The sequence below is a fragment of the Scheffersomyces coipomensis genome (genome assembly GCF_036884675.1).
Source record: "Scheffersomyces coipomensis strain NRRL Y-17651 chromosome Unknown DFJ63scaffold_3, whole genome shotgun sequence".
Lineage (NCBI taxonomy): Eukaryota > Fungi > Ascomycota > Pichiomycetes > Serinales > Debaryomycetaceae > Scheffersomyces > Scheffersomyces coipomensis.
The window spans coordinates 2,068,113-2,094,201 of record NW_027042894.1 but is presented as its reverse complement, the minus strand read 5'-3'; the positions used below and the strand labels follow the sequence as shown (position 1 = coordinate 2,094,201).

Below are 26,089 nucleotides of genomic sequence, written 5' to 3'. Positions count from 1 at the left end.
ACTATATATCTTTCACTTGGCGGTAATTATAGAAAGTGGTCTTATATCAATCAATTAAGGTTCCACTAATGCAAATTCAATCCAATAACATAATTAATGATGTTATACCATCAACCGTATTGGGTACATCTTATGATTTCAATGCCTTATTCAATTCTCAAGTCTACAATAATGAATCATATTCAGATAAATACTATAGTGGTTTAGATAGTTCACAACCTACAATTTATAGGAAATATCCTTTACCTCATCCGTCAAGATCAAATATCCTTACTAAGGCAACTTCAAATATAATTAAACAAAGTTTTAAATGGGTTGTTGCCAATGTTTCAGAAAAAGTTAGAATAAATAATAGACAATCATCAAGGACTGATTCAGAAATTCAAGCTGATAATATAGTTGAAGATATTTATGATACACATTTATTCCTTGATTTAAAATTTGATGGTGACGATAGTAGAATTGATAATTCTGATCAATATAAAGATTATTTAGAACAAATTGAGGTTGGTGATGATGTCGCTAGTATGGAATCATTTGATTCTAAAGAGAAAAGTACAGAGAATTTCCATACTATTAATTTAGAACCTATTACAACAAGAAAATCAAAAGGTTATGATTTAAATTTAAGTTCATTGTTTCCTCCATCTCCACCTTCTGTTAAACGATCAATTAATAAATTGAATCTGACAATTATTGCTGATGAAAATGATGAAGAATATGTAGAGCAAAAACCAGAAAATCAATATGTTTATTCCAATTTTAAATCATTTAAATGGTGGAAGAATGAGATTGGATCTCAAGAAATCTCTCAAAAGAGAATTGTCCCAACATTATCTCGTCATCCTCGAGTTATTAAAAGAAATAGAAATTCAAATAACTTTTCAATTGATGCAATTCTTGAAGCTAATGATGAAGAACGATTAGCTCTGGCTATTATTAAATCGAGAAAAGTTTACAAAGAGGATGAGGAATAATTAGAATAGATCATACAATATTTCATTTTATAATGTACTTATTTATAGATAAATAGATCAATGATGAAAGTTTATATATGTATACATCTCCAAAACTATGCTCTTCCAAAAGGATTCATTCTGTTGAATATGTTACCAGTGGCTCTTGAAAATAAATCAGTAGCTAAATTGTTTGCTTTACCAAATTTATCACATTTAGTATAAGCTAACCCATTAGTTAACGATAATGAAAATGAAATAATGATCAATAAAAGATATAAGAATTGAAGTTTTAAAACAGCCAATACACCTAATACACCCCATGCAATTGGAACACCGTATAATAAAGCCCAAAATACTCTGGAATCAATTGGATTTATATATCTATTTGGATCAGCACTTTCAAATACCCATACATTCTCAAATTCACCTGGTTTACCATCGACAGGGTTTGTTTCATTCCACCATCTTAAGCCAACCAATAATCTCCCTGCTATGTTTTTCAAATTCCAAAAATCAGCTGCAACTAATAATATAATAGATATGAAATGTAAGATAAATCTATTCTTTTGAGTTATGAATCCTAAGAATAAATTACCAAATATGTAAACGAATATGGATGATAATCTAAAGAAAATGTAGAATAATAATGCAACTGGATGAGATGATTCCCTTAATCTTTCAGCCCAAGTAGTTGGACCTGTTTGAGTTTGAGCTGGAGCTTGTTGTGATTGAGATTGAGGTTGCGTTGGTGGTGCACTTGGTGTTTGAGGCTGAAGCGATGGAAATGAGCTGACCGGTTCATCAGCTGTGATATCAGGCTCTATAGCAGTATATTGACTCATATTCAGTATTTAGTCACTTAATTGGCCTCAATTTGATGTGATTGTTGATTCTACTTTGTAATTGGTATAGCCTGGTTGGTGATAAGTGTGTGTTGTAACTAAATGGACTTTGAATATTTTTGTGGAACTTGTCGCTGTTTGATTTTGATGGTAAAAAACATCCACAAAAAAATTGAAAATGGTCTCATGAGATACCCATTAATATCATTACTTCATCTACTTTAATAATCAAAACATGTGGGGTGCTTACTATAAAAGGTTTATTGGTGGTATAACCAGGACCCAATTGGAAACCGCAAAAGTATGTTAAAATTTTAAAGTGAAAGCGTTGACTGACTGACTTGTTGAAAGACAATTGAATGTAATAATACTAACTTCCATCGATTTAGTTTGGATTCTATTTATTAACTCCAATATGTGTGATGTATTACGTTGGTATAGATTCTGATGAGAAATTCAATTTACCAGGTTTCTGGCCTGATCCATCTACGTTAAATCAAATCCCTAAGGAACCATATGAAATTCAAGCCGAAATAGCTAGAATTAGAAGAGAAAGAGTTGAAAAGAGAAAACGTTTAGAAGAGAAAGCAAGATTGTTAGGAATAGAGGAAGATGATGATCTCAACGACAATAAACAATCTTAAGAAGCTTTGGTCCTTAGTACATAGTCACATTAATTCCCAAAAAAAACTTGTATATATCCCATAAGTAACATGAAAAACTACAAAATAAATGAAACTTTTAATGAATTATACTCTACAGATGTACCATAAACCAAGTGTTGTTAATAATTTCACTATTATAGTTACTTCGCTGTACTTTTTATTATACTATTTCTATTTACATTATCTATAAATGTTAAAGAGTGTTTTTGTTCCTTATCTTTTTCTCTTTAACTAGGAGGTGATTGTTGGTTGCCTGTATTTAAATCTGATCTTGATTGTAACTCCTTAAGATTCATATTTAACTCGTTGATGGTAGCTGGGGATAATTTGACTGATTCAGATATAGATGATAATGTTAATAAATTCTTTAACACTTTCATAGCTTCAAAATCATTCATATGTTTAGGTAAATTTGGAGTAGCATTGGTTGATAAAGTGCTAGAACTAGCAGAAACTGCAGTTAAATCACTATATCCTCTAATTGGTGATCTGAATTGTGGCATGGATGGGTATGTTGATTTGACTTGACTAGACATATATGATTGACTTAAATCTGGAACCACTAATGGAGTTTGGGATGTATTTAATGGCATATTATTTCCAAGCATGGGTGACGGAGTACCTGATACAATCGAATAACCGGGATTATAAGATCCTAATGCTGGAGCTCTTCTTTTATCTGTTAACCAATTGATACCACCACCGCCATCATCAATTTTATGTTTGTTACTTCCTTGTGTTAAACTATTAAGAAGATTCGTTGTGGTCGGAGATGGTAAAGAAGGACTCATCCCGAATTTTCTTCCTGGAGTAGCTATATCCACCGCTGTGGAAGATGTCGCCACATTCTTATTACTGTTACTTTCCATTAGATTTATGGCGACATTAGTATCTGCTAATGTTGATACTTCTCTTTCTGTGACCCCAATTAGTGTATTCAATGCTCGATTAGCATTGGAATTGGTAGCAACACCACCACTTGGGCTAGATGCAAAATCGGCATATGCTAAATCCAATGGTGTTGGTTGTGATTGTTGTTGTTGTTGTTGTGGTAATGGTACAGGTGGCGCTGGTTGTTGCAGTTGTTGAGATTTACTATTGGACATCGTATCAAGTAATGAACCAGGACTATCTTCATAAAGTTTATTATTACCAAATGGATTAACATTATCATTAGCTGATGGTTGATACCATTGATCATCATTAACCAAAGCAGAAACATCATTTGGAACCGTGGGAGGATTATTATCTTCATCTTCACTTGAATCATAATTTTCCAGTAAACAACTTCCAATAATTTCTTCAATTGATACATAACTTAACGTGACTTTACCCATTTCATTAACTAATCCTAATAATTCATCAATCTCCCAAGGTATAACCACATTTAAATATCCCATGATTTCGGCTAATTTATTATAACTCTTACTTGGATCATAAGTATTTGATTTGGCTAACATTTCCGCCACGATTTGTTGACCTTGATTTGATATTTCAAGATTACTAGCGGGCCATGCGATGGATGATTGAGATAAGGGTAATAAGAAAGTTCTTTTCCAGGCTAAATAAATCTTTTCGGATGAAATTGAATCCCAAGATCGTTTGATCCATTCTATAACTTTTATAAGGGGAATATGATAATCTTTTTCTGATAAAACTTCCATGGCAGATGATGCATTGATTTTATTATAATTTGATAAATCCATATTTGGATTTCTGTTATTGGGATCAGATTCATTACCATTATTATTGTTATTATTGTTGTTGCTGTTATTATTGTTTGGATCCTTTTTAGAATTTATTCGTTGTAAATTGATCATTTCCAAATATTGTTGTAATCTATATAAGATTCTGAATTCATCAATGATTCCAAAATTCATAGGTAAATAATCAAATCTACCTCCTCCTGAACCACCACTTGAACCACCTCCAATTCCACCAAGTCCTCCTCCTATCCCTCCTACACCATTAAATACTGAATTGGTAGGATTCTTATGATTAATATTATTCTTCAAGTAACATAATTTTATATTATTAAATTTCAAATTTATAATTCTATGAGATGAAGAATCATCTAATAATATTAAAATCTTTCGATGAGGAGATAATTGTTCAATTTTATGATCTAAAGTTAATAAATAATTTTGAAACATTGAAGATGTGATCCATTTATTGATATTTGATTTATAATAGATTTGATGAACTTCAGTGATTTTATTCATAAGGGTATGTTGAGATAAATGAGAAGTACTATGATTCTTGAAAGCCATATGATTTGATTTTGATACATCGAATTTATCATATTTTCCCACAATTAAAGGGATTAATTTCTCTGATCCATCAATATTACATCCTAACATTATGGTTAATGATTTTTCAGTTGAAGAATTTGATTGTTTTAATCCTTTATCAATTGAACTTACATCAAAGATTTGATCTAACGGTAAGGAATAAAACAATTGAAATTCATCAATGACGAATATATCTTGAGGAGAATAATTCTCTTCTCGAATAAGGTTTATCAAATGAGTTTTCAATTCGATTTTTTCATCCAATCGCCAAACTTTATTCAATTTATAAGCTGGAGTATTTGCATTAGAAGAATTTGATATTGAAGGTTGAGGATCACCAATAAGATTGATATTTAATTTCTTCATGAAATGATGACACCATTTCTGATTAAAGATCCCATTGCCATCTTTTTCATCTTTAGGTAATCGATTCCAAATGGCATTAGCGGTAGATTGAATGATTGGAGTTGTAATGGGGATATTTTCCCATATAGCTTGAGTTATCCATTCCGTTAAGATTTTTCTTAATAAAGGATTTGATTGTTTTCTTCTTCGAATTAATTTATAATCTGTTTCTTTAGCTCCTATAATATCATTTTTAGAACTTAATATTCTTGATATGGTAGTTTGAGATGGAGGTTTACTTGATTCATATTTATCTTGAGCCCATTTAGCCAAGTCAGCTTGAGTCATTTCTGGATTTGATTCTGATTTCAAACATATTTCAATCTTTTGTTTTATAGTATACCCCATAATATATGTTGATGTGATATTTGATTTAGTTTTGGTTTTGGTTTTGGTTTTGGCTTTGATATTATTATTACTTCTATAAATTCATACTCATTAATCATAAAAATAACAATAATAATATAAAAAATAGGGTTAAAAAACGATAGTGGAGCAATTCACTTTACTCTAATTCAGGAAATATTGCTCATCTAATTATAATAAATAAAAATAAAATTTACTAATATAAACGAGTTTATAAATTAAATGTGGGCGTAGGTAGGTAAGTGGGAGGGTGGGTGAATTGGGCAAGGTATACATATAAAACCATCTGGTGATACTTCTTTTATCCATTTTGTTTTGTTTGGGGGTGGGAGAGAGGCATGGATTTTGATGTCCGAGGTCACGTGAACAGGGAAATATAAAAAAAATTATTTAATTTACAATTACAATTAACGTAAATGCACCAGGCTTAATTTGTGTCAAGATGGTACGTATAACATTAAGCAAGGTTATGAGTAACAACTATATAATTAAACTATATGAAACAAATCTAACAGAAGTCTAAACGGTTCTATATCAAAGAACCAAGAGAAAATAGAATAATAAAAAGGAAGTAAATAGAATTTTAAGTAACTAAAGTTTTTCTAATGGGAGTCTAAGAATTGAGTAAGTTTACCGTAGATATCTTTATAAATGGGTTCACTTTCAATAAATAATGAATGTCTTGCTCCTTTAACAGGAACAAATTCACTATCCTTATAATCAAGAGTTTCAAAGAATTTCTTGGTTCCCACTGGATCATTAATTTCATCTATTTCACCATGAAAAACCAAAACTGGTGTATTAAAATTCTTGGTATAACTTTTATCTAATAATTTTTCACCTCTTTGAAACATATGATGAAATTGTCTAACGGTACCAATAAGTTTTTTATCATGTTTAATAATATATTGTTTCCAATCTTCATCACTTGTTAATAAATCATGATTTAATTTTGAATCAACTTTTAAATGAGGAACTAAATAATTAATATAACCAGCAAAAGTTCTAACGATTATATTTGGTTGAGTAGTTGGATGAAGTAAAACTAATGGACCTGAACAAACAATTCCATTAATTTGATTACGATAAGTACCTTTAATAGCATAATTTAAAATAATTCCACCTCCCATTGAATGACCTAAAAGGAATAATTTATCAGATTTGGGAGATTGATCTAAATTATATTTAATAAAATAATCTAAATCATCAAATATAAGAGTCTCATTTGTAACTCCAAGTTGTTTACCTGGACTTGTTTCTGGAGCTCCTCTTTGAGAAAAGAAAAATACTTGATAACCATAGGTACTTAATTGATCAAACAATTTAACGTATAAACCAGACAGTTCAGCAAATCCATGAACATAAACAATCTTTCCCTTTAAGGGAGTACCTTCAGGAACTTTCCAAGTTTGAGCTTTGAAATCAGCTCCTTTATAATTGATGGTAGCAGATATTGGAGTATTAATGGCTTTATATGGAGGTTCTATTTCTACCATGATTAATTAGTTAGTGAATGAATGAAGTAGTTGAAAATTGTAATTAAGATAGTAATGATATGTAGTGGTGACAATAGAATACTACTATAGTTGATATATCTATGTTTGTAACTAACTATCTATACATATATATATATATGACAAATTCAGGAATTGCTAATTATCATATGTTATAAATAGTTGGGGAAACAGTGGTGCCAAACAAAAATAGGCAAAAATTGCCACAAACGGAAAGGGAAAAAAAAGTGAAAAAGTCTCCATATCATAAAACGCGACTTAAATTATGGATCGATCTGGGTTAAATCGGCATTATTTAAAGTTATCGGTAGATTATATACTACATAGGGATATTATAACTTTATCTATCCAATAGTGAGGGTACATCCTTTCTTTCCATTGTTAAGTGTTGGGTATTTTCTTGGTAGTGGTGGTAGTCATTGTTATAATTTTTCACTTTTTTTTGCAATTATTAACTTTAAACTAACAGATATTATATATTATTATAATCTAAAAAAAAAGTATATATAGTGATTTCCATAAGAACTCATGAGTTAACCAACATCACTACAAAATATCCAATCTCTACTAGTTTACAACACATGTTTAAGTTTCATAGTACTAGTTTGCAGTAGTAATAATTATTGTGGTGTATATTATTATTACAACAACTACATCCATGCCTCTCCTGCATACAACTCAGATGTTTCAAGCCAAATTATAAAACGCAAACATGAAACATTTTTAAGTCAAACTGATCACTCTATATATATGACAACAAAGTTATATCATATAATTCTATCAATCAATTGACTTTACGTCGTGGAATATATCTATTGTGTGAAGGCTAGTCTACTACTTAATCAAAAATCACTAATTAAATTTTGTATCTTAGATAATAAAAAACAAACATATACCCATTCTTTATAGATTTGATCTTTAACCCAATGCTGTCTCATAACGAACAATTGAATGTTGATCTACAATCATCAACACCAATACCTTCCTCACAATCATCTTCATCAACTACCACCACCACTGCTGAACCTTCTCCTTCCACCAGAATCAATGAATCAACTACTAAAAATACCACCATCCCTAATAATGATCCATTCGATAGACTATCGTTTAAAGTTGGGGTTGCTGAAAATAAAAACATTACTTTCCGAAATAAAATGGAAGATGTTCATACTTATATAGCCAACTTTGCTGAAAGAATCGATTGGGGTTATTTTGCTATCTTTGATGGTCATGCTGGAAAAGATACCGCAAGATGGTGTGGAAATAATTTACATACTTTATTAGAACAAGAAATTGATAAAGAATTAAATCAAATTAAATCAAATGAAAATGATGAAACAGTTTATGACATGCAAGAAAGTCTCTATAAATCATTCTTAAAAGCTGATGAATTGATCGAAAAAGAAGGGGTAGGTTCATCAGGTAGTACTGCTGCAGTAGCAGTTTTAAGATGGGAAACAAATGATAATAAAATCATTGATCAATCTCAAATCAGTATTTCTTCATCATCATCATCCAAATTAAATTCTCAATTTGATTTCATCCCAACTTCAAATCATAAACGAATGTTATATACTTCCAATGTCGGTGATTCAAGAATAGTTTTATGTAGAAATGGTCAACCATATCGATTATCTTATGATCATAAAGCAACCGATATAAATGAAATCAATCGAATCAAAGATTCAAATGGGTTAATCATGAAAAATAGAGTTAATGGGGTATTGGCAGTTACAAGATCTTTAGGTGATTCATATATGAAAGATTTAGTGATTGGGAAACCATTCACGACATCAACTGAAATCACTAATGAAGATGATTTCTTAATCTTAGCTTGTGATGGAGTATGGGATGTTTTAAGTGATTTAAAAGCTTGTAATTTCGTCAAAGAACAATTCAGTCTTAATAATAATTCCACCAACAATAACAGTACTAACAACAACAATAATAATAATAATGACACTAATAATAATGATAATAATGAAATTAAAAAAAATGATCCTCAAACAGTGGCTAAAAGATTATGTCAATTAGCAATGGATCATTCTACAACGGATAATGTAACCGTAATGATTGTTAAATTCGATAAAGATATATTTAATCAATAAAGGAAGAAATAACACCTAAATATATATATACAAATCATTTAATATTCCTTTGGTTCATAAATTCCACCTTCAACAGTTTCATTAATCAAACTTTCAAAATCTTTAGTCTTAAGTTTTGGTCTATAAAATTTCAATGCCAAACTACTTGAAACCACACTAATTGATGATGCAGCCATAGCTACACTGGCCCAAACTGGATTTAATCGAGTGTTATTATAAGGATAAATCACCCCAGCTGCAACAGGAATCCCAATGGCATTATATATCAAACTCCAAGCAAAATTGAATTTAACTCTTCTAAATACAACTCTTGATAAATCCAATAAGGTTAATAATGAAATTAATGGATATGATTTATTTAATAATATGAAATCTGATGAGGTAACAGCTAAATCAGCTCCACTTGATAAGGCAATACCAACATCAGCTGTAGCCAATGCAGGAGCATCATTTATACCATCCCCAATCATAGCAATTATAGTATTCTCTTTTAAATTTCTAATTCGTTTAATATGAGCTTGTTTTTCATCAGGTAAAACTTCACTAACAATATTAGTAATACCAATTTCTTGTCCAATGGCTTCAGCAGTACCTCTATTATCACCAGTAATCATCCAACATTCAATACCTAAAGTTTTGGTTAAATATTGAATCACTTTTTTGGTTTCAACTCTGATTTCATCTCTAGCAGCAGTCATCAATACAAGATGGAATTTATCATCTTTATAAAGGGCTTCACATTTTATACCTACTAAAATGATTGATTTACATTCTTGTTTCCATTGATGTAATAAATCTTGTTGGTCTTGATTAATACCAATGGCATATTCTTGAAATAATTTCTCATTACCTAAGATAGCAGCAGTGGGTTTATATTCCATCCACACATCATTTGTATCGGATTTATCGTCTTCAGATATAAGTATATCACCTGTTAATCCTTTACCCGGAATATTCTCAACTTGAGGAACTTTGTTAGGCGATATTTTAATATCATGTTTCTTAAATGCATAATTATCTAAAAATAATTTCATACATTTTGCTAATGGATGTTTTGAGGCTAATTCTAAATCACGAGCAACTTGTAAAGCGAATGATTTTACAACTCTAGATTGTTCCTTATGTGGAATATTAAATGAATAATCTGTAATTTGAAGTTCTCCTTTAGTTAAAGTACCAGTTTTATCAAAACAAACCACATTAGTATTGGCTCCATCTTGAAATGCTACACCTCCACCTTTAGCTAAAATACCATATTTAGCAGCTAATCCTGAACCAACAAATAATGCAGTAGGAGCAGCTAACCCAATTCCACATGGGCATGCAATCACAAATACAGCAATAGAAAATTCTAATGACCAAACTATCCATCCACCAACATCAATATCTAAATAATGTGCTGGTAATGATCCACTTTCACCTAATGACAACCATATAACCCAAGTAATTATAGCTAATACAGTAATAACAGGCACGAAATATCCAGTTAAAATATCGGCAGTTCTTTCAATCGGAGCTTTTCTTAATTGACCATCTCTAACTGTACTGACAATTTGATCAATAAGGGAATCTCCACCAATACTTATAACTTTAGCCACGATTGAATTATTTCCAACATTGACTGTTCCGGAGAAAATTTGATGCCCGGGTGTATGTTTCACAGGAGTTGATTCACCGGTTAAAGCTGATTCATCAAATTCTGAACTACCTTCAATTATCACACAATCTACTGCGGGTGATTCTCCTGATGCAATTTTAATAAAATCTCCAAATTCAAGGAATTTAACATCAACGACTGTATCATTGAAATAATTTGAACCTCCATCATTTTCAACTACTGTTGCTTCATTTACTTTCAATGAACTTAATGAAGCGATAGCATTAGCTGTTTTACCCTTGGAATAACTTTCAAGTAATCTACCAATCAATAAGAAAAATGTTAAGAATACTACCGAATCAAAATAAGTGGTATGTAATCCCATATGAGTATCTGCCGATTGTTGAGCACTCAATATTAATAATACAATACTGGCAAAATATGAAATTGATGTACCTAAACACATTAATAAATTCATAGAACCAAATTTAAAGATTCTTGATTTAAATGAGTTCTTATGTAACCATAATGAAAGCACTTCTTTAATAGCTTTTCTGTGGAAAACATCAGCGGCAAAAAGATATACAGGAGTACTTAAAAAGAAAAGTATCCAAGTAACTCTTGATACATTCCCTGTCCATAACGGTTCTTCAACCCATTTTCTAAATTTATTTTCAGATGGTAATAATGACATAGCAACGATACCGAATATAAAGGTAGGAATGGCAAATACAAATGTCAAAATTAATCTTCCTGTAATAGCCAATAATTCCTTTTTATGTAATCTTTTGACATGTTCATCAATAGATAATGGTTCTACTAATTCACAATTGAACAATCCTTTTTTATCTGGATTGATTTTATATTCATCTTCAGCATCAGTTGGTTCAATATGATTTAAATCAAATAAAAGTTTTCGAATAGTTAAATTTTGACTTGGAATATAGGTGAATTTAATATATGGATGATTTAAACTGATTTCATCATTGATTACAATGGCTTCACCATAACTTGATAAATAATTATTAATTAAATTAGGACAATGTTCACAATGCATACCATCAACACTAATATTAATGGTTCTTGATTTCTTTTTAGATGAAGTATAATTGATCTTTTCACATTTAACTAATTCATAATCAAATCCACAATCTTCAATGGTTTCTTTTAATTTAGCAAGATTCTTTTGATCTTCATCTTCCAAAACGAATTGAGCTGATTTAGTTACCACATTGATACCACTATCCAATACGAATGGTAACTCATTAACTGCAGCTTGAATTGAATTGGCACATGCCACACAAGTCATACCTGAAATTATAGCAGTAGCTTTCGTATTAATACTTCTTTCCACTGGTAAAACTTCTAAAAGTTTACATTCGAATCCGATATCATTGATGGCATCCACAATCCGATTTATGAGTTGTTTATTTGGCATGATTACAACGGCTGTTTTATTGATTAGATTTACCGCATATGACTGTTCTTCTGGAGGTTTCTTCCCATCATCTTGAACTGCTAGTACTCTTTTCAATTCTTCAGAAACAGACTGAACACAAGCCACACAAGTCATTCCAATTATAGCAAATACAGCTCGAAATTCTTTATCTGGATGATTAACTACTGTTTCAACTGTACTTGAGTCACTAGCAGTTTCTGATAATTCCTTTTCTTCTTGTTGTTTCTGTAATCTTTCTTGTTGACATGCTATACAGTTTTTAATATGATTTCTCTTAGATCTAGCTGAAGTAAATTTAGAATAGATATTTAATATATCAAAGAATCCAATATGTTCTTCAACATCAGAATGATTACGAATCTCATTTGAACTCGATGTCAGTTGTAATTCCTCATCAGTGTAAAGTTCCCATGATAATACTTTGAATCCCGATACGGTAACTTGTTTAATCAATTTCTTGATAAGCTTGTGTAATGAACTAGTTGAACCAACTATAGATTTATAATAAATATCAACATCATTATCATCTAAATAGAATAGGGCATGATCTCTTTCTAGTTGTTGCAAATTTGCCTCTGTTGGTTTCTGTTTGCCTATATTAGTAATTTTCAAATACTGGGAAAATGCTTGGAATAAACCAGTTTCACACTTTTCACAGTGTATGTTTGAAAATGTTATATGTAAATGTTCCATTGTCATTGTCTATAAGTATTCTATATCATCATAAGAAGTAAAATGAAGTCAGATTGTCTTATTTATATAAGGTTTGGAAAATTTATCAACTCCATCATCCAAAATGTATAGCTAAAACTGCTCATGAGATATTAACGCTACAAAAAATTAAAAAAAAAAAAAAAAAATCTGGTGCGATCTTTGTGCTGTTGCTGCTACACCTTATCTATTTGATCACTAATTTTAAAATTGATAACTTTACTTTATTTTATCTAGTATGAATCTATATATGCTATTAGTAATGGGATGAATAATCCTACAGCTGTGCCAACGATCTTTTCTGGAATAGTATGGAAGAATATGCAAGTGATAAGATACATGAAATACCATATAGATAGGAAGGTTAACGCCACCCCAATGACTATTGCTTTGTATATGGTTAAGTATGGATTATTATTCCATGAAGCTGACGCTATTTCTGAATTATTTCCTGGAGCTTGGTCAAATTCTAATTCATCTCCGTTGGCCATGGGTATTTTAGATTGTATACCTAAATGATTTAATAATTCTCTCCACACAATTAAACTGACTGATAGTATGAAATAAAAGTGACCTGATGCATCAAATCCGTTAGTCCAAGTTGATCCACTTGACTTACAATAATATTCTGAACGAATTGAATCATCTGCACAAGAACCACCAGTGGCTATATTTATTCTTTCAAATATCAGTGATCCAAAAAACCAAACTTGAGTAGTGATGAAAACTAAGGTATTTAAACTATAATTCCTTACAAATTCTAGAACTTTATTATTACTTATTCTATAATCTGTTTGGATATATAGAAATAAGAAACTGAAATAAACAAGTGTAAACCATACATAACCGTACAGTTTAATAATATAGTCTTCAAAGAATGAAACTAATGGATTTGAACCAACTACCAGAGCATATATTTTCAAAAGTAAGAACAGAGGAATTGTTGCCAAGAATACTACCACATAACTCCCTGTTATTATGCCTCGAAGTTTTAACATTCTAATTCACAATGCTTTCAATACCAACTACTCCTCCTCATCAATGCCAAACCTTTAGAAGACACCGTTATCTGTTTGTACTTTTTAGACCCCGTAATTTATATGCCGGATGAAAATGTCACGTGAAATTGATAAATTTCTAATATATGTGAAATTAAGATGATTTAGTGAAATATATTTACTAATCCGTTTAAGAACCCCATTCTTTTATTATTATCATATTAAATAGCTAAAGTCTACTGTTAAGATGTTAGTTACTAAACGAAGCATATACAGTGTCATAGCTAGAAGGTATCCAATCTATTTAGTTTCCAATGCTCATCCCCGCTTAATAAAGTTCAAATCAACTGCAACTATATCTCCAAATGCAAGTTCTAATCCTCAATTAGCTTTTCCTTGTCTTGATAGATTAGAGAAGAAGAATGAGGAATTAACCAATTCATATGCATGTTCTACTAATGATCCAAATGTCAATTCATTGGAAGCTGGTCCAGAACCTTCATATTCTAAAGTTCAAACAGGATTCAAAGTATTTAAGTCACAAAAACCTATATTCTTTGATAATGGAGGATATTTACCTGAATATGAGTTAGCATATGAAACATGGGGAGAACTCAATGAAGCCAAAGATAATATAATCTTAGTCCATACTGGTCTTTCAGCATCATCTCATGCCAAATCTCAACCTGATAATTCTAAACCTGGTTGGTGGGAAGGTTTCATAGGTTCAGGAAAATACTTGGATACTGACAAATATTTCATTATTTGTACAAATGTAATTGGAGGGTGTTATGGTTCCACGGGTCCATCATCTAAGGACCCAGCTGATAATAATTATTTTGGTACCAGGTTCCCAGTTATAACTGTAAATGATATGGTTAGAGCTCAACATGAATTAATCAAAACTGTATATAATGTATCCAAAATTCATGCTTCAGTAGGTGCATCAATGGGTGGAATGCAATCATTGGCTTATGCTATGGAATTTCCTGAAGAAGTTGGTAAAATTGTTTCTATAAGTGGTTGTGCTAGATCTCACCCATATTCAATTGCATTAAGACATTGTCAAAGACAAGTATTGATGAGTGATCCCAATTGGAAAAGAGGCTTCTATTATGATAGTGTCCCTCCTCATGTTGGTATGAAATTAGCTAGAGAAATTGCTACTGTGACATATCGTTCAGGTCCAGAATGGGAGTATAGATTTGGTAGAAATAGAGCGGATGATTCTAAACCACCTGCATTCTGTCCTGATTTCTTAGTTGAAACATACTTGGATCATGCAGGTGAAAAATTCTGTTTGGAATATGATGCCAATTCGTTATTGTATGTCCTGAAAGCTATGGATTTATTTGATTTGGGACATAACGGCAGAACAAGAGCAGCAAAGATAAGGCAGGAAACTGAGAAAAAGTATAATGAACAAAGAGAGCTTAGTGAAGAATTCTCTGTACCTGAAGAACCTTATAAAGAAACAGCAGAATCTGCTACCACCACACCAGAGGAATCTTTACAAGATTTGAAACACGGTATGGCAAAGATTGCCCACAAGGATATCCTTGTTATTGGTGTTGAATCAGATATTTTATTTCCAGTTTGGCAACAGAGAGAAATTGCTGATGTACTTAAACACAATAAAAAGGGTGGTGATATTAGATACTTTGAATTAGGTACTAATGTTAGTAATTACGGACATGATACATTCTTATTAAGTTTGGATCATATTGGACCTCCAGTGAAAGACTTTTTACAATCAAAATAAACTTTTTGGCGTAAACAAAGACGTTTTATGTATTAATACAAAATGCAAAATATATGGTTTTGGGTATATGGGGAATAATATTATATTATCTTTTAAATAATAGTACCATGATGAGGATCTAATTCGTATCCACATCTTCTTGTAATAGCGTAAACATATTCTCTAATATTGGCAACCACAACTTTAGCCAATCCATTGTTTTTCTTCTTATCCTTGTCGATTTCAGATTGAACATGATGTGGCAACAAGTTATCATGAGCACTTAAACTGACAAACAAAGCAAATGGAACAAACCAAACTAATAATCCAAAGAATGAACAAACTTCAACAAAGGTAGGGATTCTTGGTGGTTCATAGTTTGGCAGTAATCTAACTTCTAAAGGTGGAATATAAGGATTATGAAAATGATTAAACCAGAAGAAATGATTTGCCAACACTAACACACATGAAATTAAAAATATTGGGGAAGTCAAATTCACATAAGGAAATTTATTTAAGTTTTGTAAGTAAACATAATATGAAAAGATGGAGAATGCAGTAAGTTTGAATGGAAATCTATCAAATAACCATAATAATACGAATATTCCACTAATAGTATAAATTAACCTTTTAAGGAACCTTTTAGTTGGCTCAGAATGCTCCTCCACCAATTCTGAAATATAATACAAACCAGAAGCAATTGATAGCACGAGGAACACAAATCCAATCACAATACCAGCATACGAAAGCAATTGCAAGAACATTGTAAAAGTTAATTCTGTAATGTATCCTCTTTGTTAACTTAAGATTTACTTCCTTTTGCTTTCTATCTTTTTTTTTTTATAATTCGATTTTTGACGTTTTTAAAAGTCGCGTATACGAATCTAAAAAAAGACCACAATTTACACGTGTAAACAAATATATACATACACATTAAATTTTACACGTATATTTCTTTCATATCACTTAAATTATAATAAACTAATCAAAAATTTCAATGGGAGGAATTCTATCTGTACTGTAGAACCAGTTATCGACATCCAACTCGGTACATAACCAATCTGCTGGGAAGAAGACCAAGTTACCTTGAATCTCCAGAAGAATTCTTTCCGCTGTACTTCGATCATATATAAGCTCATCAACTATTGGTCTTTTTCTATTTGTGGTACCCTTTTGTTTCCTTTTAGCTTGACCTTGTACTGCTGGAGGTGAAACCTCCTTTTTATTTCTCTTTATATCATTATTTACGGGCATAATAGGGAAGTACTCTTGTGTATCATCGTAACCCCCATTCTTGCGGCCGTTGAGTTCCAGTCTTAAAAATGATTCATCCTGTGGTGGTAACAGGTTTCCATTTTGAAATTCTGGCGATTCTGGATCTATACCTTCATTATGTTCTGGTATAGGATGCCTGGCATAGCTTAAATGACGCAACAATTTACTCTGTTTTCTTTCATGAATATTGCCATTATTTGCTGATGGGGGTGCTTGGCCTAATAAACCTACCTCCAGGTCAAGCTTACTGATATTAATTGATTGCCTATTATTTTTGCCATTAACTTCATCTGGCTCATTTGACTCTTCGTCTGTTTCAGAACCACCATAAAGACTATTGTGTTCGTGGTTTTTTCTTCTCCGTTCAGCTTCACGCTTTTGAGAAACAATGAACGCCTTCTGCAATTTGGAGAATTCTTTATACAGCTTCCATGTTGATACTAAATCATCTGGCTGAGTATGAAATACTTTTCTGAATAATTCTGTATTTCTTCTAGCATTTTCAAACCATAAATCAGCATAAAACTCGGACTTAATTGGATCTTCAAATCCATAAGGATCAATAAATTTCTCAACTTTTCTGTCCGTATTAATAGTATCTAAAAGATCTTGTACCTCTGATTCAGAAAGACTAACAATAGGAACATCTCCACCACTAACATCAGATAATGGAGGCTCAGCAGATTTACTCGTATCAGGCACGTCTAAAGGAGGCGATGCTTGTGGTGTTAAATTTGTCTCCATAATGTCTTCTGCAGTAACAGTTTCTGGACTCTGGCGTTTTGGCGAATTTTCCTTCTTTGATGTTTTTATAATTGTAGGGCTGAGACCAGCTTGGACCCTCTTTTTCAGCTCTTCCTCTTGTTCACGTTTGGACTTTGCTGATATTCTTTGTAAATAAGATATTCTCTTTAAAAGCATCCATCTCTCTTTATTTCTTTCGTTTATAATCTCCTCAGATGCCTCATCCATTTCGTCAAACATATCATGATCATCGCTTTCCAAAAATTCTTTAACGGAATCTAAATCCGGTAAAAAGGATTCTGTAGGATTCTCCTCCATAGAGATATGAGCTAATTCTTTCAAAAACCTTGCACAACTTTGCCTGGCCTTCTTAGCTAATTTACTTCTATATTTATCTAAACCTTCACCATAGACATCTTTTTTATGAATATCACTATGTTGTACTCTTACATCGTATGAATGTTTCTTTTTGTCTCTTATACCACTATTAGCTTCGTGTGACCCTGTTCTATTATTAAATGAGATTGGCAAGTTCATTGGTTCCGGAGCCAGTTTATCATCTGCTTCTATATCTTCGCCCATAGGAATTTCCTCAGCAATTGCATCCATATCTCTATGCTTTTGGAAATTTTTCCATCTTTGGGTACCATGTTGTTCATTCAATATATCTCTCGAAGAAAGTTCTACCATAGCTGACAATACTAAATTTTCAATATTCCTAAAATTACTAGTTGAAGCCTTTATACCTTCACGGGTATTGGCAATTTCTTCAAATCTCTTAAATCTTCTCTCGACAATCTCAAGTATATCAACGTTAATACCAAGATGTTCTCTCATTAACCTCATTCTCATGGTATGTGCGAACTTTCCTGCCTTGTAAGGTTCACCATTCATGGTAGTTGTAATCATTTCAGTATCTTTCACAACTGCTGCTACTTCAGAATCTCTAACACCCCTCATAGATCTTTCATTGATATTAGCACTACCAATGATGGCATACTTATCATCGACTATCATAATCTTGGCATGTATATATAATTGCTCTGTGACAAGGTTACGATCAGGACCAATTTGACCCCACTTTCTTAAGGAAAAGAATTGAATATAATCATCAGGATTGATATTAAGTGCTTGAAGCTTTCCAAAAATTGAATATCTCCCTCTAGAAATGGATCTATATTGACATTGCATGATTACTCTAACAGATGATCCATCAGGCTCGTCAACCTGCGATTCGAAACCTGGCATTAACGGAATAATAATGACTGCTCTCCAAGCCTTCTTTTCAGAGTGTGCTCTTATAATTCTGTCCACTAAAGCATCACCTATACGATTCTGAATTTCAGTTCCATCAACTATAGTGGATGTAACAAAGAATTGATTTTCTATATACACGAAATGCTCCGACGTTTCAATCAACTTCAAGTAGGCATTTTGAACACTTTGTTCATGATCTTTTAAGCCCAAAGACCAACTTCCCGCAGATCTTACTATTTGAATTTCACAAGTGCCATTTAAACCTAACTCTTTAGCATATTCGTCACTCATATCTGAAGGAGGCGTAAGTAATGGTGTAAATCTGCTCGGACGCTTCTGTCTTAATAAATAATTCCAACGTTGAACAAAATGACGTCCCAAGTCTACTGCAACTTGCCCAGCCGTGACCATGTGAACATCATGCCATGGCATTCTTGGGGTGGTATTTCTGTCATACATGGTCTCATATGGTCTTTCAAGCGATGAGAAATCCTTCACTCTTGGATTAGAATAATCTTTTCCTGTAAAGGTTTGAAATTTGATAAATTCATCAGTTGTCACCCTGTCTTCAGCAACAAAACTATCAAAATTGAGATTGGAATCATCAACTAGAACATGGTCTGGAGTATCATATCTACCATAACACATGTCTATACCACCAACATAGGCAACAGTCAGATCTATCACACATATCTTTTCATGATGAGCCCAAAAGTATGTATTTTGTAACAATTGATTTGGTGATCTAATGACATGAATATTCTCTTCGTTAAGTGATAATATGGAATGTTTTGTGTATAAAGAATCTGTAGCAACTGTAGATCCAACATTACGATAAACAATAACAAAGATTTTCACTCCTTGTTGTGCTTTTCTTTGCAAGATTCTATCAAGTCTCCATTGTTGATTACCATTTGCTGGTCTTCTTAGATACATTTCTGGAGTCAACCACCAATCATGAATAAAAATAGTATCCTTGGCCAACTCTAAAGCAGCTGATATAGACCAGAAATAATCTCTGGCATCTATGAACCATTGAGCAAAGCAATTCTCTCTTACTGGAGCAAATGAATCAAATCTGTTATGTGGTTGTGACCAAATTGTTGAATTTTTCATCGCAACTAGTGATTCCACCCATAATTTATGTTCCTTGAAAGATTTTGGGGTTATCAGTAACTTTCTTTCTGAATTTTCTAAAGTTATTTGAAAATGGTTAAAAAGATTATGAGAGGCCTGTTGTCCTTCAGTGTCCGCTATTTTCTTCTGGGTGACAGATGAATCATCTAAGTCAGACTCATCATCTTCTTTTGGGAATTGAAGCTCATAATCTCTATTGTATATAACTTTAAAATCTGAATCAACTAGAAAGACTTCTAACGGAATGGTGGAATTTATATCAGACACATACATAACGTACGTATTTCTGATTAGGAACCATTTTTCAGCTCTTCTATCAATCATACCTTTCAAATCATTAGCTCTGAAATGCCCCACTCTCCATCCCTGTGATCTAGCAGTTCCTGTTACATGAACAATACCTTGCTTTCCTTGAAACCCTGTTTCATAACTTAATAAAGAAGATATTGGAGACAATTCGAAAAAGTGAAATAATCTATTTGATTGTGGGTTAAGATCAACTAAAGCAATTAAACGAGTCAAATATTTATGAACTTCTCGAATATATTCTTGATTTTTTTGAGCTTTCTGTCTAAGTTGCTCTGGTGATGACTCTTCTAATGAGGAAATACTACTAAGATGCAGCCTCAATCTCGATAATTGATTTCTAAAAGAGTGCTCCTCTTCATCTTCAGCATTGGCTTGTTCATTAACAGTTTTAGTTTCTTCGGCAGCTTTTGCGATACTTTTAGCTCTAGATTTGGCGTTTTCTTTAGTACGTAATGGTGGAATTGGACATTTAGGTAAGTTGGTATTTTTATTCCTTACAACTTCATTTTTCCATCTCTCAAACTTAAATCTAGAATGCAAATATAATAAATCCCTGGCATTCTTATCTACGAACCATTTTTGTCTACTTTCTCCAACACCGTATTCAAGCTCAATTCTAAATCTTCTGATTCTAGTATTGGTATTTGGCGATATATCAACGATATTCAACCCTATGAGATTCAAGACAAGTGGAGCACGAGCTATCCCATGTTCATCTTCTAGTAAACATGAAGCCAATAAGTTTATTGCTGTTATTCCTACTGCAAGATTTCCTACCAACTTTTGAGCTCGTTCACCAGTTTGTTTGTCTTGGTCCAGAGGCTCTTTCACAATATTAAAAGCAGTTATACTTTGCTTCTTACGACCACCACCCATCTTAAAATTTATCCTGGCAATCATTTTCTTTAAAGTTTGTTGCTTACCTAAGTCTTCTGTATGGTGAAAATCATCGTCTTGAAGAGTGGTATCGTGCTGACCTGAACGACTAAACATGGTTGGCATAAAATTGGCAAATGATTGACTATGTGGATGAACTGGTATTTGGTTACCATCAATATGTATATCAGGAATTTGTAAACCGCTTGACATGGATTGCGATCTGTGGAATGGCATTCGGTCACGCAGTTCTTGTTCTTCGTCTACGTATCTTTGTTCATCCCTATCACTAAATTTGTTGAAATATGTTAATGGATTTGAAATGATTTTTGGTGACTCTGGTCCAAACACAGACTTCTTTCTTTTGAATGGTATTGGAAGTGTTTTGCTTTTGGGATCTACACTCTCATCATTGGATCCTGCTGAAATAGTATGATATATCTTATTGAAGTCTTCATCTTCTCTTAGAGCTTTAGGAGGTTCATGCCCATTCTCTTTTTCAATATTAGTATCATCTTTTTGCGTATCATCAGCTTCAACCAAATCACCATGTTGTCCACCATTTGACTTTCCATTATTTTCTACACTCGCCATAGGGATGCTACTTGATGCAGATGAACCATTACCCCTTCCAATGGATAGAAATTTACTTTGCGGCATGCCTAAAGAAGGGCTCGAAATTATGGAATTTCACGATTTCAATGCAATCAAGAAACCACCTTTCAATGATAATATTTACGAACTTCTTTAAACAGTGACTCTCAAGTCTGTATGAATTTATATCACTTTCTTCAACCGGTGATTGCTTTGGTATCAATATCAAATATAGCTGTAAACTTTCGGATTGAAAATAATTAAGCAGCCGCTCTCCTGGTTATATTGTTTTGATAATTTTTTATGTGCAGGGCGATGAAATCACACAGTAAACGACGGGGTAGTAAACTAGATGTTTAAAAAACGTTTTCGGGTCAATGATTTCTACATGTGTAATGGGATTAAACCTATAATAGGTAAGCTTTGTTTATTATGAACTGCATGCAACGTTGCTATAACAAATTAGAAAATTTTCTCTAAAAACTTCTCTTGATGTGATTTTAATCTTCTCCTTGTAAAATATCAGTATCAAGTCTTAATTTATGTCCTAACCATAAGGCATTGGATGTATGATCTTTCACAGCACCTTGACCTGTCCTAGGATGAATCAAAACTGATAAACGACCATGATGCAATTGGAAATATGGTAAAATCACTTTAAATATTTCAGGACTTTTGAAATCAAGCTCCCACATGTTTATTGGATGAGGTCCAATTGGTTTGTCCCAAAATTTATATACTCTAATATCTCCATCTTCAATTTCTTTAGCAAAGTCCTTCAATACATTTTCCCTTAACTGAAATGCGAAATCTCTATCAACTTTATTGTTATTGTTCCAATATGTGTGAATATCATAGGACTTTATACCTCCATAAAATTTACTTGGTTCTTTGGACATCTTTATCACTCTTCTATTCTTAAAATATTTTTAAATTAATTATATCTTTGAAAGAAGAAAACTAATATCAAATCATATTAATTATAAACTTTTATATGATACTAAATAATGATAATGATCGAAAAGATAGCTCCACATATTTTGGTTAATCAAAAATTTAAAAATCATCAGTGTGCAGGATTATTTGTCATATTTAGTAATTTCTATGACTTATCTGCAGCTGTATCATTCAATTGAATGGATACATATCCTTCTTCGTCAGCATCCAGTGAATTATGAGCAGTTGTATGAGTTGGAATATCAGGTTCTTGGCCTGGAACATGTCTGTAACGATTTCTTTGCTCTTTTGACTTTTTGATAGCGCTTGATTGATACCATGAACTTAAACCAACTGAAAGTAAACTTCCACTTATATTGAAAGCAATATCCAATGGGTCGAATATTCTATTTGGATTCACTAAACTTTGAATGATTTCCAGTCCAATGCCACCCGCTATTGTACAAATACTTAAGGTTATATAGCGTAAAGTTTTCAACGATTTAAGTTTGGTATCAAATACAAAATAGAACTCCGTGGTTAATACAAAAAAGGTAACGAAATGTATGAGTTTATCGTATGGTAAGTGAATATTTGCAAAGCCTAGGTAGCCTGCTAGTATTAATGAACAAATAAAAACTATAGATTAGGAAGTTAGTTGTCTGGAAACAATCGATATACACATTTACTGAATGTAAACGATTAGTTCATTATCTTGTGCACATGGTTAAGCATCTACAATAACCCCATAATAAACAATTACTTACGTATAAGAACGGGAATTCGAATTGCTACCATGTTTTGAAGAACCTTATGACGTCTAGAGTCTAATTCAGATTGGATTGTACCTGTTTGATGGTATTGATTGTCAATTAAGTTAAAAAGACACCAAGTGTGTAAAAAAGGAGGGACATCCTTTTTGTGAGCATCTCTAAAAAATAAATATTTGATCTATATTAAATTTTAACCTCATTGTAATGGACGCAAATTACTATAGGTGATGGTACTTTCTATACTTCGACGTACTGTGTCTTGCAATGTTGTGCTGTCTCAGCGGAGATATAGTTCAGTGAATTATTTAACTGCAGCTCTTGCGAAGGATAGTAAACCTATAGAAGCTCCACTCTATGTGAAAAAGAAGAAATCTACATTAGCAAAACAATTACGTGATAAAATTGAAGGTCTAGCTATTTCTACTAAAGATCTAGAAACCAAATTCTGGTTAGAAGGAGAAGATGTTTTCACTCCTCAGGAAATGAATCAGGCACAGGCTTTTTTCAATTCGGCAGACGTTGAGTTGGAATGGACAATTGGTAACTATGAAGAGATTCCAGATGTGAAATATAAAAGACTTGACTCCAAAAGAAAGAGTACATTAGATAATCTAGATGCCTTTAGTAAGACAGAATATCATGAAAATCTAGCTAAATCTAGAAAGACATTTGGTATAGCACCAGGTTTAATAAGGACCTTGCCTGAAGTCTTGCTCCTTGGGAATACCAATGCAGGGAAATCTACTTTAATTAACAACTTGTTAGTTAAAAAGAATGCTAACAAGATCGCAGATTATGCTTATGTTTCAAAAAGAGCTGGTTTCACTAAAACATTGAACTGCTTTAATATAGGTGGTAAGCTTAGATTGGTGGATAGTCCTGGTTATGGGGAGTTTGGAGATGAAGATCAGGGTACACTTGTATTGGACTACATACAGAAGCGTGAGAGACTTGCAGGAGCTTTGATTTTGATTGATAGTGAAGCTGGGATAAGAGAAGAAGATATAAACATTTTGCTGCATCTACAAGAGAATGAAATCAAGCATGATGTTATCTTTACCAAGGTCGATAGTGTGATAAGTAAATATTATTCAAGGATGAATCAATTGCAAAAAGGTTCTCTTGACCTTGAAGCTTTTGTGGAGATATCAAAATCCTATAATGATAGGATTATCAACCATTTTGAGAAAAGCATAGAAAGTCTACCATACTCACAGAGGGTATTCTTTAGTAATTCAATGACTAATAAATATACTAAAACTCTAAGTGGTTACAAACAAATAAGAGTAGCCATTTTACAAAACTGTAACCAGTTTCAAATTCCTGAGGAGTTTTAATTAGCATCTGCATATAGTGTAATATAACTTGTAAATAACAATAAATATAGAGGTCTACAATAAATTTAATTGAATATAAAGTATTTGATATATTTGATTTATTAGAAGTAACTACTCTATCTAATATGGAAAAAAAGTACAATTTAAATACACTTTTTCTAATAAACTGTTAATGAAAAATTATATGGTACATAGATAAAATGTGCAAACACAACTTAGAAACGGCCACCTCTTCCACCACGGTCACCACCGAATCCACCTCTTCCACCGAATCCACCTCTTCCACCACGGTCACCGCCAAATCCACCTCTGGATCCACCACGGCCACCGAATCCACCTCTTCCACCACGGTCACCACCGAATCCACCTCTGGATCCACCACGGCCACCGAATCCACCTCTTCCACCACGGTCACCACCGAATCCACCTCTGGATCCACCACGGCCTCCAAAGCCACCTCTAGCACCACCACGGCCACCGAATCCACCTCTGGCAGCTCCACCGGCAGACTTCTTTTTTGGTTTAGAACCAACTTCTTTTGGCTTTGGTAAAAATCTTTCAAGTGGTAATAACTTATCTGGACCTATGAAAAACTTGTCACCTTCTTTGAATGAATCAGCTTTAACACCTTCTGAAGGTTTGATAGTGAAGAAAACTTCATTTAAAGGACCCAATATTTCATCAACTTTACCAACTTGGGTTTTATTTTCTAAATAGATTGGAGCATTGAAATAAGGAATTTTAACATTTATAGAACGACATACTATGTCACCTTCACAGGCTTGCATGAATGAACCCATTTCTAAGACTGAATCTGGTGGGCCTTGTTGGAATGGTGCTGGTCTGCCACCACGGCCTCCTCTAAATCCACCTCTACCTCTGTTCATATTGGTGTATTCTGGTATAATAATATTGATATATAAAGCATCTTAAGACTTAGATAAATTTTTCACATACAGAAAAAAAATATAGACCTCATCGAAGTACATGCAGGACATTTATTTTACCTTTATAGTGGTATGGAGACATCAAAATTGGAAGATTTCATCACCATTAAACAGTCTTACAAGGTATGGTTCAACTAACTGTTGTTTTCTTTAAAAGTCTACAAATCTAATTAATAATCATTTCCATTATATGAATAAACAATTGGTTATTATCTCTATATTCTTATAGTTAATGGATGATAACCTGT

General features: G+C 32.5%; 14 protein-coding genes across 14 annotated transcripts; 5 read left to right on the top strand and 9 right to left on the bottom strand. All coding sequences in view use genetic code 12, as the record gives it.

Annotated features, from left to right (window-relative positions):
* Window positions 1-68: 68 nt before the first annotated feature.
* On the top strand, window positions 69-977 carry DFJ63DRAFT_335289 (uncharacterized protein; the record flags this gene model as incomplete). The annotated part of the gene is made up of 1 exon (XM_064908193.1): window positions 69-977. The coding sequence occupies one exon, from the start codon at window positions 69-71 to the stop codon at window positions 975-977; it is 909 nt and encodes a 302-aa protein (XP_064763099.1).
* Window positions 978-1,072: 95 nt separating this feature from the next.
* DFJ63DRAFT_286751 (uncharacterized protein) lies at window positions 1,073-1,801 on the bottom strand (the record flags this gene model as incomplete). The annotated part of the gene is made up of 1 exon (XM_064904999.1): window positions 1,073-1,801. The coding sequence occupies one exon, from the start codon at window positions 1,799-1,801 to the stop codon at window positions 1,073-1,075; it is 729 nt and encodes a 242-aa protein (XP_064763098.1).
* Window positions 1,802-1,919: 118 nt separating this feature from the next.
* PET100 (Pet100p) lies at window positions 1,920-2,595 on the top strand. The gene is made up of 2 exons (XM_064903386.1): window positions 1,920-2,102; window positions 2,191-2,595. The coding sequence occupies exons 1-2, from the start codon at window positions 2,037-2,039 to the stop codon at window positions 2,443-2,445; spliced, it is 321 nt and encodes a 106-aa protein (XP_064763097.1). The 5' UTR covers window positions 1,920-2,036; the 3' UTR covers window positions 2,446-2,595.
* Window positions 2,596-5,820: 3,225 nt separating this feature from the next.
* Window positions 5,821-7,496, bottom strand: DFJ63DRAFT_135453 (acylglycerol lipase). Its single transcript, XM_064903382.1, has one exon. It carries the CDS (start codon window positions 7,022-7,024, stop codon window positions 6,131-6,133), a length of 894 nt encoding a protein of 297 aa, XP_064763096.1. The 5' UTR covers window positions 7,025-7,496; the 3' UTR covers window positions 5,821-6,130.
* A 472-nt stretch (window positions 7,497-7,968) lies between these two features.
* PTC1 (type 2C protein phosphatase) lies at window positions 7,969-9,150 on the top strand (the record flags this gene model as incomplete). Its single annotated transcript, XM_064904956.1, has 2 exons — window positions 7,969-8,941; window positions 9,053-9,150. 2 exons carry the CDS (start codon window positions 7,969-7,971, stop codon window positions 9,148-9,150), a joined length of 1,071 nt encoding a protein of 356 aa, XP_064763095.1.
* Window positions 9,151-9,169: 19 nt separating this feature from the next.
* CRP1 (Crp1p) lies at window positions 9,170-13,028 on the bottom strand. Its single transcript, XM_064903387.1, has one exon. The coding sequence runs from the start codon at window positions 12,903-12,905 to the stop codon at window positions 9,189-9,191; it is 3,717 nt and encodes a 1,238-aa protein (XP_064763094.1). The 5' UTR covers window positions 12,906-13,028; the 3' UTR covers window positions 9,170-9,188.
* Window positions 13,029-13,150: 122 nt separating this feature from the next.
* On the bottom strand, window positions 13,151-13,915 carry DFJ63DRAFT_313073 (uncharacterized protein; the record flags this gene model as incomplete). The annotated part of the gene is made up of 1 exon (XM_064906105.1): window positions 13,151-13,915. One exon carries the CDS (start codon window positions 13,913-13,915, stop codon window positions 13,151-13,153), a length of 765 nt encoding a protein of 254 aa, XP_064763093.1.
* Window positions 13,916-14,038: 123 nt separating this feature from the next.
* Window positions 14,039-15,723, top strand: DFJ63DRAFT_135450 (uncharacterized protein). Its single transcript, XM_064903381.1, has one exon. It carries the CDS (start codon window positions 14,163-14,165, stop codon window positions 15,675-15,677), a length of 1,515 nt encoding a protein of 504 aa, XP_064763092.1. The 5' UTR covers window positions 14,039-14,162; the 3' UTR covers window positions 15,678-15,723.
* Window positions 15,724-15,769: 46 nt separating this feature from the next.
* On the bottom strand, window positions 15,770-16,420 carry DFJ63DRAFT_286196 (uncharacterized protein; the record flags this gene model as incomplete). The annotated part of the gene is made up of 1 exon (XM_064904954.1): window positions 15,770-16,420. One exon carries the CDS (start codon window positions 16,418-16,420, stop codon window positions 15,770-15,772), a length of 651 nt encoding a protein of 216 aa, XP_064763091.1.
* Window positions 16,421-16,637: 217 nt separating this feature from the next.
* On the bottom strand, window positions 16,638-21,848 carry PLD1 (phospholipase D; the record flags this gene model as incomplete). The annotated part of the gene is made up of 1 exon (XM_064906104.1): window positions 16,638-21,848. One exon carries the CDS (start codon window positions 21,846-21,848, stop codon window positions 16,638-16,640), a length of 5,211 nt encoding a protein of 1,736 aa, XP_064763090.1.
* Window positions 21,849-22,348: 500 nt separating this feature from the next.
* Window positions 22,349-22,747, bottom strand: DFJ63DRAFT_335278 (uncharacterized protein; the record flags this gene model as incomplete). The annotated part of the gene is made up of 1 exon (XM_064908192.1): window positions 22,349-22,747. The coding sequence occupies one exon, from the start codon at window positions 22,745-22,747 to the stop codon at window positions 22,349-22,351; it is 399 nt and encodes a 132-aa protein (XP_064763089.1).
* Window positions 22,748-22,950: 203 nt separating this feature from the next.
* On the bottom strand, window positions 22,951-23,582 carry DFJ63DRAFT_313068 (uncharacterized protein; the record flags this gene model as incomplete). The annotated part of the gene is made up of 2 exons (XM_064906103.1): window positions 22,951-23,396; window positions 23,552-23,582. The coding sequence occupies 2 exons, from the start codon at window positions 23,580-23,582 to the stop codon at window positions 22,951-22,953; spliced, it is 477 nt and encodes a 158-aa protein (XP_064763088.1).
* A 148-nt stretch (window positions 23,583-23,730) lies between these two features.
* On the top strand, window positions 23,731-24,967 carry DFJ63DRAFT_135445 (uncharacterized protein). The gene has a single exon (XM_064903380.1). The coding sequence runs from the start codon at window positions 23,785-23,787 to the stop codon at window positions 24,892-24,894; it is 1,110 nt and encodes a 369-aa protein (XP_064763087.1). The 5' UTR covers window positions 23,731-23,784; the 3' UTR covers window positions 24,895-24,967.
* A 1-nt stretch (window position 24,968) lies between these two features.
* Window positions 24,969-26,020, bottom strand: GAR1 (H/ACA snoRNP pseudouridylase subunit). The gene has a single exon (XM_064903388.1). It carries the CDS (start codon window positions 25,779-25,781, stop codon window positions 25,110-25,112), a length of 672 nt encoding a protein of 223 aa, XP_064763086.1. The 5' UTR covers window positions 25,782-26,020; the 3' UTR covers window positions 24,969-25,109.
* Between the last annotated feature and the right edge of the window lie 69 nt (window positions 26,021-26,089).